The following is a 16,031-nucleotide window of genomic DNA, read 5'->3' on the forward strand; positions in this document are numbered from 1 at the left end:
CATTTTTAGCTTCACTTCTGGTTACCAGATGATACTCTTTGGCTGTGTCTCCACCCAGATCTCATCTTGAATCTTCACAATTGTTGCTCAGGCTGGAGTGCAATGGCGCAACCTTGGCACACTACAACTTCTGCCTTATAATTCCCACTTGTCATGGAAGGGATCTGGTGGGAGGTAATTGAATCATGGGGGCTGGCCTTTCCTGAGCTGTTCTTGTGATAGTGAATAAGTCTCATGAGATCTGATGGTTTCATAAATGGGAATTCCCCTGCATACACTTTCTTGTCTGTCATCATGTGAGACATGGCTTTGCTCCTCATTTGCCTTCTGCTGTGATTGTGAAGCCTCCCTAGCCATGTGGAACTGTGAGTCAATTAAATCTCTTTCATTGATAAATTATTCAGTCTCAGGTATGTCTTTATCAGTAGGATGAGAACAGACTAATAAACTAGACTACTGGGACTAGTCTATCCCACAGAATGCTCTCCCAACCCCCTCTTGCTGCTTCCATGGTGATAAGTGGCTGATGTGATTAAGTGAGGGGAAAAGAATTACACTATTTCAGGCTCTTGTTACCCCTACCCACTTAACCCTAGTACAATTGTTCTTGCCAACCTCATCAGTGAAGTTCTGCTTACTAAAACCAATATAGACTATCCAGGTTTCACCTTGCCTTGGTCTTCCTGGCATTTGATACATTTGATAATTCCCTTATTCTTGAAATTCTCCCCACACTTAGCTTCTTTCCAAGGTTACATCCTCTCTTCCAATGACTGGCAGATGTGGAGTACAAAGGCTAGCAACCTTGCTTCAGTTGGGGTATTTGTGAAAGGCCATCTTGCTGCAGAGCTCCCAGTAAGATGGAGCAAGGTCTCAGGTGCAACTGAATTGCAGGTTATCTTCTCCTGCTGCCCAGCCTTGCCAGCCTTACACCCTTACAGTACCTTGTCTGGCATATGTTAGATCTAATGTTGAAAGAACTTGCCTTTTACTTAAACAGTTTCAAAAAACATAAAAGACACTCTTGTTTTAGATTCTGTTCTTACTGCTTCACTCACTCTTCACAAGTTGGTTTCCCTCTCCAGAATCCATTGACTGCATCAACAACATAGGTATTAATACATAACATATTTCCTATCTCCCCTCCCTAGCCAACTACCTGTTACCTGAACCTGAGTCATTCATCATGCTTCTTACCTGTAGGATATCTTTTCTGAGGCTAAAGCCATCAATGAACACATCTCCAGAAGTAGGACTCTCTTCCCCAGTCAAAATTTGGAAAGTAGTTGTTTTTCCAGCTCCATTGTATCCAAGCAATCCAAAGCACTCCCCCTTTTGGATTGCAAGAGAGATATTTTTTACAGCCAGAATGGCTGGAGACTTAAAATATATCTTAAAAAAAAATCCAGGAAACAGAATTCAGTAAAGAATACTCATAGGCAAAATACAATCAGTAATATCTCAGACCCCTATGGATCACTACTTCAGTTTCATGATAACTCTTCTATTCTACTGGGAGTATACATATAGAGCCCAAAGAATCACAGAGAGCCCTTGGCACCAATGGCATGTTCTTAAGCAGAAATGAAGTCAGTGTAGGTTAGCCATTGAATTATATTACCTTTATGAGTTCTTTAATAAGTACTGTGGAATTCAGCAACTCCTGAGGCTGCTCCAGGATTCTCTTTCTTTCATTTTGTACATCTTCATCTTCTGATTGCCCAGATAACTCCTTGGCCACTATATCCTGTATTTTCAAACAAAAATTATAGAGGCAGATGCCCTTTAGGCATCTGTTTTCGACTGGGTGGCTTCATGAAAGCTAAAGTGGGGATCGTATTAAAAAGATGTTAAAACAGAAAGTTTGAGTCATTTCTAAGAGACTTCGTGAATATCACTTCAGCTCTCACGTACAATTTGATAAGTGGTGAGTACTAAATAATTCACCAGGGAAAGAGAGAAATTCACCAGGGAGAGGAAAAAGGCACTCACATAGTTGAGAGAATATGAAACAATGTATGCTTTAATATTTTGAAAGACAACTTAAAGCATTTAAAACAGAAAAACAATTTTATCACCTGGATCCTTAAGCAGAAAATCATCTCAAGAGAGTAAAATGCATTTAAACATATGGTAATGAGTTTGTAATGATAAATACTTTTTGAAGGGAATGGGAGTTAAGAAATTCAGCAAGATTTAAAAGATTTTTTCCTAAGAAACTCACTGGACCCCATGGCCTATGTTTTTAAGATAAATGTTACACATATTAATGCTCTTTATTAGCAGGATGAGAACAGTCACCTTGACTAGACCAAGTAGTTTCAGAAAATTGATCCAAACATGTTAGAACAGAAATTTGGCATAATTTTTAAGACATTTTTGTCCAATTATTTCAGAACACATTGATTTTTGTTTTCTATAGATTAAGAAATCAGGATTATGTAACTTGTTTTTTCATGAGGTGAATCAGACATCTCATAAAAAACTGAAGCCACATTGAGATTAAATTAATATGATTTGTTACAACACAGAATGTGCAACATATAGAATAAGGACTGACTCTTTTTTATGAAGGAGAGAGAAAAAATCAGTAAGACTTGATATGGAGTAATTCTGAGACTTCCAGAATAGCAGTGTAATGGGTCTATGAACCTGTACCCCAGTGAAACTGATGAAAGTTGTTTTAAAATATAACCACTTAAAGCCTTTAGTTATGATCCTGCCTTAGCCATTTTCAGTTGCTTATAATAGAGTACTGGAAACTAGGTAATTTATATAAAGAAAGGCAATTTGTTTGCTGCAGTTATGGAGACTGGGTTGTCCAAGAGCATGGTTCAGCATCTGGTGAGGGCTTACTCCTGGTTGGGGGCTTTCTACAGAGTCCTGAAGCAGCAAAGAACATCACCTGATGAGAGAGCTGACATACTTAAGCTCATGCTAGCATGATTGATCAGGTTGCTTTTCCTCTCCTTATAAAGCTACCAGTTCCACTTCCATGTTAAGTCATCAATCCATTAATCAATAGATTAATCCATTCATGAGAGCAGAGCCCTCAGGATCCAATTACCTCTTAAATGCCCCACCTTTCAATATGGCCACAATGGGGATTCAGTTTCCAACACATGAAATGTGGGAAACACATTCAAACCAGAGCAGATCCTAAGGGCATACAACAAATGAAGAAACATTTATTCAAGAAAACCTATTAGATTTATTAAGAACAGTGAAATCCAGTAGTATTTGAATCATGGCCCAACCCCCTTCCCTCCCCACAGGCCAGTGTGGCAGAAGATTACTCTAGGCAGGTTCAGCCAAAAATACTGGATTCCCTTTTTCCCCAGCTTCCAATCAAGGGCTAAGGTATATTTCTGTAAGGGGAAGAGGATTAGCATTTCTCATCCCATTCCTAACAACCTGTTGCAGAGGCTACGTTTTGGGTAAGAACAGCTATGGCTTTGGGTCTCCCTTCTTCCACTCAGCCCCTACTCATAAGGTGGAGAATACCTTGGGCATGAGTTGCTATACTGGGGACTGGACCCTGGCTCATTCATAGCGAAAAGGTTTCATGCTTGGAGAGGCAAGCCAAGAAGACAGAGACTACTGTCCTCCACTGGACATCCAACCCTGAAGCAGAAAAGCATACCACTATCCCAGCTCAGAGATTTTGCCCAGGCGGAGAGTTAGGCCATAAGACAGAGAACTCCTCTGCTTTTCCCAATTTAATTGACTTAATTTGAAACAGAGGATGGGGGAAGTTAAAACTTAAGGATACTGTAAAACATAATGGAGGTTTTGAGGGAAAGCAATTAAGAGATGACTGATAGCTAGCTCTATTACAGATATAAATCAAACCGTAGGCTAGCTAGTTTACTAAAGAAAACCAAGAAAAAAGACAGCTATGAAGAGCCCTCCTGGGGTGAAGATGAAGCTTAAACTCTGACTTCAAACTACTCATATAATTTAATTTGATCAGTTTTTAGAGAAATTCACACCCCAGGGCATTGTTGAAACCAATGAGAAATAGGAGATCAGTCGAGTTTAATAGCTGGATTAACATTAAACTTAGTGGAGTTTAATAGCTCAATGTGGTCATGAAAAGAGACAGTCAAGAGCCCTGAAAAATCACTGTCATCCATGGATAACTGTGCCAGTCCCAAGATCTGCACCCTCTGAGGAGCAACATCTGAGGCTTCAAACTGGAAGTGGGAGACTTCACTCAAACAGCCCAGTGAGCCACTGAGCAATAAACTAGCAAACAGCAACAAGTCCCTTTGTGAGAATAGTACCCATAGTTATCAACGCATATTATCTAAAAAGTTTAGAGTTCAGTAAAAAAAAAATTACATGTGGAAAGAAATATAAAAGTTTGTGTCACATATAGGAAAGAAACAGGCAAAAGAAATTATGAAAGTGACCAGACATCAGCTGTAACAGACAAAGACTTTAAAGTAGCCATTACAAATATATTCTAAAAGTAAATGAAACCATGCTTAAAAAAATGAAGAAAGGTGTTATGGAAATGTTTTATCAAACAGAGAATAATGAGATACAGATTATTAAAAAGGAATCAAATATAGGTTCTAGAGTTGAAAAGTACCATAAGTGAAATAAAAAACTCAGCAGAGGAGCTCAATAGTAGATGTGAAGAAAGAATTAGCAAATATGAAGATAGGCAGAAGGAGATAATGTAGTCTGAAGAACAAAAAGAAAACCAATGAAGAAAAATGAACAAAGCCTCAGGGGAATTTGGGACACCATTAAGCATACCAACATTTGCATATTGGGAATGCCAAACAGAAAGTCAAAAAAGGAACAGAAAAACTATTTGAAGAAGCAATTGGCTGGAAACTTCCTAAATATGATGAAAGATATCAACCTACAAATCAAGGGGGCTTAAGATATACCAAGCAGGATAAACACAAAAACATCTAGGTGTAAACATATAAGTAAATTTGCTGAAAGCCAAAGACAAAGAGAAAAATATCTTGAAATCAGAAAAGAAAAACACTCATAACCTACAAAAGAACCCCAATAAGTTGACAAATGACTTTTTATCAGAAGCAATTGAAGGCAGAAAGTAGGGGAATGACATGTATGAAGTGCTGAAAGGAAAAACAAAAACTATCAGCAAGAATCCTATATCCAGCAGAGCTATGTTTAAATAATGAAGGAAAAAAGAGGACGTAACTTTTAGAAAATTTGTTGCTAGCTGACCTGTCTTTAAAGGAAGTTGTTCAGTTACAAGCAATTGACCCCAGACAGAAATTCAAATCCACACTTTAAAAAAGCTGATAAAGATAATTATGAAATTAAGAAATGGCATAAATGCATGTTTCTTCTCCTTTCTTCCATTAGCTGACTTAAAGAACAACTGTACAAAATGATATATATATATATATATATATATATATATATATATATATATACTTTTTTGTATGTTCGGGCTTATAGCACAGAGAAATACAATATATTTGCTAATTTGCCAATAGTAGCCCGAAGAAGGTGAGAGTGAGCAAATCTGTGTTGGTCTAAAAAAATGACACTAGATGGTAACTCAAATACACAGGACCAAATAAAGAAAACCTAACAGACCAAGAGAGAACGGGATGATATATTTGTGCTCAGGGAAAAACAAAACTGCCATTCAAGAATGCTATACTCTGCATACCTGTCATTCACAAATGAAGGAGAGATAAAGACTTTTCCAGGCAAACAAAATTGAAGGGATTTCATTACCACCAGATCCGTCTTACAAGAGATGCTAATAAAATTTCTTAAAGATGAAATAAAAGGGTGCTAATGAGTAACAGAAAAACATATGAAAAAATGAAACTCACTGGTAAAAGTAAGCATATAGTCAAATGCAGAATACTCCAATATTGTAATGGTGGTATGAATCACTTTTAACTTTAGTATAAAGGTTGAAAGACAAAATGAGATATTTTCTTAAGTGAAACATAATATAACAGAAAGTAAACTGTAACATTAAAAATTTGAAGTGTGGAAAGAGAAGGAGTATATTGCAGAATTTTGAAATATGATCAAATTATGATAAAATTAAGATATTATCAGCTTAAAGTAGCCTGCCATAACTATAAAAAGTTTCTTGGGAAGCATTATGGTAAATGCAAAAAAGCAAAGCAGTTAAAAAGAGACAGAAAATAAAGACTTAGAGTACACCAGTAGAGCAAATCATTTAATTAATAAGGAGATAGCAAGAGAGGGAAAAAAGGGTCAAAGGATCTACACAATAATCATAAAGCAACAAAATGAAAGTAGTTATCCATCAATAATTATCTTCAATGTAAATGAATTAAAATCTCCAATCAAAAGATAGAGAGTGGCTGAAATATATACCACCTACAAAAGACTCATTTCACCTGTAGAGATGCACCTAGACTGAAAATGAAGAGATAAAGATAATATTTCATACAAATGGAAACCAAAAAAAGAGCAGAAGTAGCTATGATAAAATAAGCTTTAAGTCAAAAACCGTAAAACAAGATAAAGAAGGTCATTATATTATGATAAAGGAGACAATTCATCAAGAGGATGTAGCAATTATAAACATACATGTACCCAACATTGGATCACCTAAATATATAAAGCAAGTCTTAATAGATCTGAAGGGAGAGAGAAATTGTAATACAAGAATAGTAGGAAACTTCAATACCATACTTACAGCAATGTACAGCTCATCCATTCGGAAAATCAGTACAGAAACACCGGACTTAAACAACACTTTAGACCAAGTAGAACTAATAGACATATACAGTACATTTGATACAACACCGGTAGAATACAAATTATTCTATAGTGTACCCAGAACATTCTCCAGGAGAGTTCACATGTTAGGCTACAGTACAAGTCTTAACACATTTCAAAAGGCTGAGATCATATCAAGATCTTTTCTGACCACAATGGTATCAGACTAACAATCAATAACATTAACAATTTTGAAAAATTCACAAATACATGAAAATTAAAGAATATATTTCTAAATAATGAGTCAAAGAACAAATTTAAAAAGTTTAAATCTTGAGATAAATGAAAGTGAGAAACACAACATAACAAAACATAGATGCAAAAGATCTCAACAAAATACTAGCACAAATAGGCCGGGCGCGGTGGCTCAAGCCTGTAATCCCAGCACTTTGGGAGGCCGAGGCGGGTGGATCACAAGGTCGAGAGATCGAGACCACCCTGGTCAATGTGGTGAAACCCTGTCTCTACTAAAAATACAAAAAATTAGCTGGGCATGGTGGCGCGTGCCTGTAGTCCCAGCTACTCAGGAGGCTGAGGCAGGAGAATTGCTTGAACCCAGGAGGCAGAGGTTGCAGTGAGCCGAGATCGCGCCATTGCACTCCAGCCTGGGTAACAAGAGCAACGCTCTGTCTCAAAAAAAAAAAAATACTAGCACAAATAGTATTTCTCACAAAATACTAGCACAAAATACTAGCAATGTGGTTGAGTTCTCAACCAAACTCAACAGCACATCAGAAAGATCATTTATCATACCAAGTGGCATTTCTCCCAAGAATACAAGGATGGTTTAACATAACACAAATCTATAAATGTGGCACCACATTAATAGAAGAAAGAACAAAACATATGATTCATCTCAATAAATACAGAAAAAAAATTTCACAAAATTTAACATTCTTTTATAATAAAAAAAGACTCTCAACATATTAGGTATGGAATGAATGTACCCCAACACGATAAAGGCCATATGTGACACACCTACATCAAACATCATACTCAATGAAGAACAATTGAGAGCTTTTTCTCTAAGATCAGGAATAAGACAAGGATGCCCATTCTTGCCACTTTTATTCAGTCTACTACTGAAAGTCCTAGTTAGAGCAATAGGCAAGAAAAAGAAATAGAAGTTACCCAAATTAAAAAGGCATAAATTGAATTGTCCCTGTTTGCAGATGCCATGATCCTACATACAGAAAATCCTATATATTTCACCGCAAATCTGTGAGAGCTAATAAATGAAATCAACAAATTTGTGAAGGTTGGATGTGATGGCTCATGGCTGTGATCCTAGCACTTTGGGAGGATAAGGCAGGCGGATCATGAGGTCAGGAGATCAAGATCATCCTGGCTAACACAGTGAAATCCCGTCTCTGCTAAACATACAAAAAATTAGCGTAGCTGGGACTACACTCAGGAAGCTGAGGCAGGAGAATCACTTGAAACCAGGAGGCAGAGGTTGCAGTGAGCTGAGATTGCACCACTACACTCCAGCCTGGGTGACAGAGCGAGACTTCACCTCAAATAAAAAATAAATAAATAAATTTGTGGGACACAAAATCAATACTCAAAAATCAATATTTCTATTCATGAATAACTACCTATAAAAAAATCCAAAAATAATCTCACTTACAGTAGCATAATACTTAGCAATAAATTTAATGAAAGAGCTGAAAAGTCTCCACACTGAAAACTATAGAACAAAGATTAAATATTTTCTAGAAGACAAAATCAATGGAAAGATATCCTGTGTTTATGGATTGGAAAAATTAATACTATTAAAATATCTATACCATCCAAAGTGGTCTGCAGATTCAATACCATCCCTATCAAAATCCCAATGGCCTTTTCCACAGAAATAGAAAAAACAATTCTCAGATTCATATGAAACCCCCAAATACCTCCAAATAGCCAAATAAATCTTGAGAAAATAAGAACAAAACCCCAGGCATCACACAACTTGATCTCAAAATCTACTACAAAGTAACAGTAATCATAGTAATGCAGTACCAGTACAAAAGCAGACATATAGAATAACAGAAGGAAACAGAGATCCCAGAGATAAAATCATGCATTTAAGGCCAAATATATTCAGCAAAGGTGCCCAAAACACACAACAAGGAAAAGACAGTTTCCTTAATAAGTGCTACTGGGAAATTTGAATATTCACATGCAAAAGAATAAAGTTGAACACTTACCTCACTCAATACTTAAAAAATGAACTCAAAGTGGATTGAAGACTTAAACCTGGCTGGGCACCGTGGCTCACACCTGTAATCCCAGCACTTTGGGAGGCCACGGTGAGTGGATCACCTGAGGTCAGGAGTTTGAGACCAGCCTGATTAACATGGAGAAACTCCATCTCTACTAAAAGTACAAAATTAGCCAGGCATGGTTGCAGGTGCCTGTAATGCCAGCTACTCGGGAGGCTGAGGCAGGAGAATCACTTGAAACTGAGAGGCAGAGGATGCTATGAGCTGAGATCATGTTATTGCACTCCAGCCTGGGCAACAACAGCATTAAAACACAACAAAACAAAACAAAAACAAACAAACAAACAAACTTAAACTTAAGGCTTGAAACTGTGAAACTCCTAGAGGGAAAATATAGTGAAAGAGCTTCTTTACATTGGTCTGGCAAAGATTTTTTTTTGCCCCAAATAATCCCCAAAGCATATGCAACAAAAGCAAAAATAGACAAATAAAATTGTATGAAACTAAAAAGTTTCAGCAGAGTAAAAGAAACAATTAATAGAGTGAGGAGACAAACTATGGATTGGGAGAATATATTTGCAAAACCATAAACCTAATAAGGGATTAATATCCAAAATATATAAGCAATTGCAACAACAGAATAATAAGAAAACAAATAATCTGATTTTAAAATGGCAAAAGACCTGAAAAGACATTTCTTGAAACAAGACCTATGAATGGCCAAGAGGTATGTAAAAAGATATTCAACATCCCCAACACTGACACCGCCACCACCGTGAATGTGCACACAGACACCAGCAACCCCATGCCCTGGTGCCGCCACCACCACTGCTGTAAATGTGCACGGGGATGTTGGCGGCCTCATCCACCCTGCACTGCCAATGCTGCCTTTGGGAGCACACGCACCACGGAGGCCAACAGTGCCATGCTCACCAGTGCCTCACCCCTGCCACCACTGCTGTCAGCATGAGTGTGAGCACCAACACTGGAACCCCTCACTCCAGCCTCCAGTGCCAGCACCCCGCCCTTGCCGTGCCACAGCTGTAAATGGTGCAAGCTCAGGCAGGAATGCGGCAGCCTTGCTTCTGACAATACCCGAATTCGACACCTTGGTGTACTGCTGTGGCTGCTGGCACAGGCAAGCAAGCATAGATCCTGCTGCCACTGCCCCAGCGAAATACTTTGGCTGATGCCACTTAGCAGAGTGTTCTGGCCAGTGAACTGAGACCAGCTCAGCCCTTTCAGTGCAGCAGATTCCTGACTTCCAGGGGCCAGAGAAACAAAGCTGTGGAGCCAGTACCAGCCCAAGAGTGCTGAGCTGAGCCTTAGCCCACTAAAGTCTTCCAGAAACAAAGTTGTCAACTGAATCCACCTTACATCACAATTAAATCTCCAAAGGCATAAAAAAAAAGCAAAAAACAAAAAAACAAAAAACCAACCCATACAAAGGACAGCAATTTCAAATACTGAAGAAACATATGCTAACACAGATGAGAAAGAACCAGTGCAAGAACTCTGGCAACTCAAAGAGCCAGAGTGTCTTCTTACCTCTAAACAACCATACTAGATCCCCAGCAGTGATGGTTCACACCCAGGCTGAAATGGCTGAATGACAGAAATATAATTCAAAGTATGGATAGGAACAAAGATGACCAAAATGTAGGAGAAAGCAAAAACCCAATCCAAGGACTCTAAGGAATATAATAAAGCAATACAAGAGATGAAAGATGAAGTGGACATTTTAAGAAAGAACCAAGCTTTGTCTTACAGAGCTGAAAAACTCACTTCAAGAATTCTATAATACAACTGCAAGGATTCACAGTAGAATCAAGCAAACTGAGGGAAGAAGCTCAGCTCAAGACCAGTTCTCTGAAATAACTCAGTCAGACAAAATGAAGAAGAAACAGTAAAGAAGAATGAACCAAATCTGAGAAATATGGAATTATGTAATGAAACAAAATCTATGACTCATTGGTGTCACTGAAACAGGGAGAGAAAGCATGCAACTTGGAAAATATATTTCAGGATATCATCCATGAAAATTTCCCAAACCTCACTAGAGACATCAACATTCATATTCAGGAAAAGCAAAGAACCCTTGTGAGATACTATACAAGATAACCATCCTCAAGACACATAGCCATCAGATTTCTCAAGGTCAAAATGAAAGAAAAAATGTCAAAGGCAGCGAGAGAGAAGGAGCAGATCACGTACAAAGGGAACTCCATTAGGCTAACAGTGGATCTTTCAGCAGAAACCCTACAAACCAGAAGACACTGGGGGCCTATATTTAGTGTTTGAAAAGAAAAAAAAATTCCAATCATGAATTTTATATCCAGCCTAAGTTTCATAAGCAAAGGAGAAATAAGATCCTTTTCAGACAAGCAAATGCTAAGGGAATTCATTACCACCAGACCTTCCTCACAAGAGGTCCTGAAGGGAGTGCTTAATATGGAAAGGAAAGACTGTTACCAACCATCACAAAAATGCACTTAAGTAAAAGACCGTTGACACTATAAAGCTACTCCACAATCAAGGCTACGTAACAAGCAGCTAATGACACGATGACAGGATCAAGTTCGCACATATCAGTATTAACCTTGAATGTAAATGAGCTAAATACCCCAATTAAAAGGCACGGAGTGGCAAGTTCGATAAAGAAGCAAGACTCAACTGTATGCTATACTCAAGAAATCCATCTCACATGCAATGATACTCATAGGCTTAAAGTAAAGAGATGGAGAAAAATCTACCAAGCAAATGGAAAAACAGAAAAAAAAGCAAGGACTATTCTAATTTCACACAAAACAGATTTTAAACCAACAAACATCAAAAAAGACAGAGAAGGGCATTACATAATAGTAGAGTTTGATTCAACAAGAAGACCTAACTCTCCTAAATATGTATGCACCCAACACAGGAGCATGCAGATTCATAAAGCAAATTCTTGGAGACTTACAAAGAGGCTTAAATAATCACATAATAATTGTTGGAGACTTCAACACCTCACTGACAATATTAGACAAATCATGGAGGCAAAAAACAAACTAACAAAGATATTCAGGACCTGAACTCAACACTTGACCAAATGAACCTAACTGACATCCACAGAACTCTCCATGCAAAAACAGAATATACATTCTTCTTATCTGCCCATGGCACATGCTCTAAAGCTGACCACATAATCAGTCATAAAACAGTGATTCACACATTATTAAAAAAAAAAACCCAAATCCTACCAACCACACTCTTGGACCACAGTGCAATAAAAATAGATATCAATACTAAGATGATTGCTCAAAACCTTACAATTACATGAGAATTAAATAATCTGCTCCAGAATGACTTTTGGGTAAACAATAAAATTAAGGCAAAAATCAAAATCAGACAAAGATACATAAAAGAAAGAAGACAACAGACCAATATCCCTGCTGAATGCTGATGTAAAAATTCTCAATAAAATACTAGCAAACTGAATTCAACAATGCGTTACAAAGATCCTTTCATCACAAATAAGATTTCTCTCAGGAATGCAAGGATGGATTAAGATATATAAACCAATCAATGTGTTATATCATATCAACATAATGAAGGACAAAAACTATATAATCATTTCTACTGATGCTGAAAAAGCATTTGATAAAATTTAACATCCAGTCATGATAAAAAGCCTAAAAAAATAAGTATAGAAGGAACATACCTCAACATAATAAAAGCCACATGTGACAGACTCACAGCTGGCATGCTATTCACAATAGCCAATTTGAAAGCAACCTAACTATCCATCAGTGAATGAATAGATAAATAAAATATGGTACATATACACAATGGAGTACTATTCAGCCATGAAAAAGAATTAGATTATCAGTGAAACAGAAAATAGCATTAGAGAAAATTAATAAAGACAAAATCTGGACCTTTGAAATGGCCAAGAAAATGAATGCAGTTTAGTGTAGGTAATGCTATCTCAATATAGACTAAGAAAAGACATTCCTGTAGACACAGATTTTTGTTTTATCAAGTAACTGCCAAGCTTCCTGAGTAGCTGGGATCACAGGAGCATGCCACCAGGCTGGCTGAGACAATGGTATACAGGCACATACAGACCTAATTTTCACTTCTCATAGATGTTCTTAAATTATTCCACACTTGAGTATTTACCTTCCTGTATCGCTTATAGATACGAAAGTAAATGTGTTGATTGAGGAATGTTCTTAGTCTCCATGAAGTAGTCTCCCAAAGGAAAATCAAGAGAAAGAAAATAAAGCCTGCAGTACTCATGACAATCAAATACTTTCCAAGCATAAACTCTTCCAAAGAATAAATATTCTTCTCAGTATCTGAAATTGGCAAAAAAGAAAATGCAAGAAAGCTAATCTTAGTGCATAACATTGATACCGTGAACAAGAACTCAGAAAACAACAAAGAAAAAATATAGAGTAAAATCAAATATTAGACTAAATTGAGACAAGAGATTTAGTGTGAGAAGTAATCATCCCACTACAAAAATTCCATTTGAACAATAAATTTTGAAGGCTGGCCTTAACACAATTCATAGTAATTAAGTAAGTATATGCATATCAATATATTTATTTATATATCTAATAATTGTTGCATGCTATGAACAATATATCCCAAATCCTTTCAGAGAGATTTTTCTAATTAGAACAAAGCTTTAAAAAGAGGATACACTTGCCTTTAAACAGTATAAAACTGACCATTAGCTGACACTTGTAAAACTTCCTTGGAAAGTTCATAACAAAAAAAGGCACAGAATTCCTGTTACAACAAAATTATAGGCTGGGCACAGTGGTTCATGCCTGTAGTCACAGCATTTTGGGAGGCTGAGGTGGGCAGATCACCTGAGGTAAGGAGTTCGAGACTAGCCTGGCCAACATGGTGAAACCTTGTCTCCCTACTAAAAATACAAAAATTAGCTGGGCGTGGTGGTGGGCACCTGTAATCCCAGCTACTTGGGAGGCTGAGGCAGGAGGATCATTTGAACCTGGAAGTTGGAGGTTGCAGTGATCTGAGATTACATCATTGTACTCCAGACTAGGGGACAGAGCAAGACTCTGTCTCAAAAAAAAGAAATTCCTGTTAGAAGAAAATTATAAACTCTTTTTTTTTTAAAGGATATTTTAGAACAGTATTAGATTTATAATAGTTTTAGATTTATAGAAAAATTGCAAAGAGTGTACAGAGAGCTCTGTATCGCCTGTACTCAGTGTCTCTTACTAATAACATACACTAGTATGATACATGTTATGATAAATATTAATACATTGTTAATAACTGATGTGTCTAATTTATTCAGATTTCCTAGTTTTTAAAATATAATGTTCCTTTTCTGTTCCATGCTCCAATCCAGATTCTACATTACATTTAAGAACCATGTCTTTTAGGTTCCTTTTGGCTGTGATAGTTTCTTGGATTTTTCTTATTTTAATGACATTGACATTTTTGAGGAGTACTGGTCAGGTATTTTGTAGAATACAAACTGGAAGATCCTCAGTTGGGATCTATATAAGGTTTTTTTTTTTTCATGATTAGAATGAGGTTATGGGTTTTTGGGAGGAATATCGTAAAGATAAAGTTCAATCTTTATCACGTCTAAAAGGAGCAGTCCATACTATCAAAGTGAATTATTTACTGCTGATGTTGCTCTTGATTACTTGATTGAGGTGGTTGTCGGCTTTCTCTAAAGTTTTTCCTTTTCCCCTTATATAACTGAAAATAATATATTCAAATCTGAATATAGTTGAACATCATTTAAATAAATGTCAAACTAAATATCAGAATTATTTTAATACATCAGAATAGACTCACAGATGTTATTTTTTATATTTTGGGTTATAATCCAATACTACTTTATTTTGTTGCTCAAACTGTTCATTTTGGCCATTGAACTCTCTGGTTTTCAGAATCACATTTCAGAAATCTTTGTCATTAATGTATAGACATGCAATTGAGTTTTATGTTTGTATTTATTCTGAATTCAGCAGCCACATTAAATATTATAAAATCGAATCGTTTATTAGGGGATTCTTTCAGATGTGGATAGACCATTATACCTACCAGGCTGGAGTGCAGTGGCAAGATCTTGACTCACTGCAACCTCCGCCTCCTGGGTTAAAGCAATTCTCCTGCTTCAGCCTCCTGAGCAGCTGGGACTACAGGTGTGCACAACCACACAGCTTATTTTTGTGTTTTTTTAGTAGCAACGGGGCTTTGCCACTTTGGTCAGGGTGGTCTCAAATTCCTGACCTCAAGTGATCTGCCTGCCTCAGCCTCCCAAAGTGCTAGGATTACAGGCAGGAGCACCATGCTTGGCTTTATGTATAAATTTTAATTATATCATAATGGCATCTATAAGCCAAGCCTCAAAACGAAAAGTTGATGAATATTGTAAACATAATACTTATGTGCTCCTTCATTGTTCTATCTTCCACAAGTAACGGCTATGATGAATTATGTTCTGATTTTCTGTGTTATTTACATACAAATTTATCATTACATGTGTGCATTAACAATATTTTAATTTTTAAATTTGAGCTTTATAAAAACAGTATCATACTCTACATATAATCTTCTGAAATCCGTTTTTCTCCTTATATTATTTCTAAAATTCTCAAACATAAAGTGAAATTGAAATAATAATAAACACCATTCCCTCTGCATAGTACCAACATTGTTAACATTTTGACACATTTTCTGCCCCCTACCATAGGTGTGTTTATAAGTATGTTGCCTTTGTGTTTTTTTTAAAAGGTTATTTTGTCATGTACAGTTTTTATTTCTATTTTTTGTCCTCCTCTCATACTAGCTTTGTATAAAGGTTGTCTACCTCTTTCTGGGAATTTAGTCCACAGTATATACAATTTAATATATCATAATAATGCTTGCTTTAATTTATTATTTGGTTTGTTATCACATACCATTACCAATTCAGCCTGTATGATTCACCATATAGTTCAACAGAATAAACATGTAACTCAAGAGAACAAAGAAGAAAAGTTCAGTAGAAGCAGGAAAAAACATCTGATAAGATTGAAC

The 16,031-nt window shown here is 36.7% G+C and overlaps 1 protein-coding gene across 1 annotated transcript in view; it reads right to left on the reverse strand.

Annotated features, from left to right (window-relative positions):
- The window catches only part of LOC101044186 (phospholipid-transporting ATPase ABCA3-like), a 68,853-nt gene that overhangs the window by 15,347 nt on the left and 37,475 nt on the right, over positions 1–16,031 (reverse strand). The window contains exons 9-11 of the mRNA XM_074383182.1: positions 13,137–13,315; positions 1,622–1,747; positions 1,198–1,392 (exon numbers count right to left, since the gene is read on the reverse strand). Of these exons, the coding sequence (XP_074239283.1) occupies positions 1,198–1,392; positions 1,622–1,747; positions 13,137–13,315 (500 nt within the window). The remainder of the gene's footprint in view (positions 1–1,197; positions 1,393–1,621; positions 1,748–13,136; positions 13,316–16,031) is intronic.

The sequence above is a fragment of the Saimiri boliviensis genome, chromosome 12 (genome assembly GCF_048565385.1).
Source record: "Saimiri boliviensis isolate mSaiBol1 chromosome 12, mSaiBol1.pri, whole genome shotgun sequence".
Lineage (NCBI taxonomy): Eukaryota > Metazoa > Chordata > Mammalia > Primates > Cebidae > Saimiri > Saimiri boliviensis.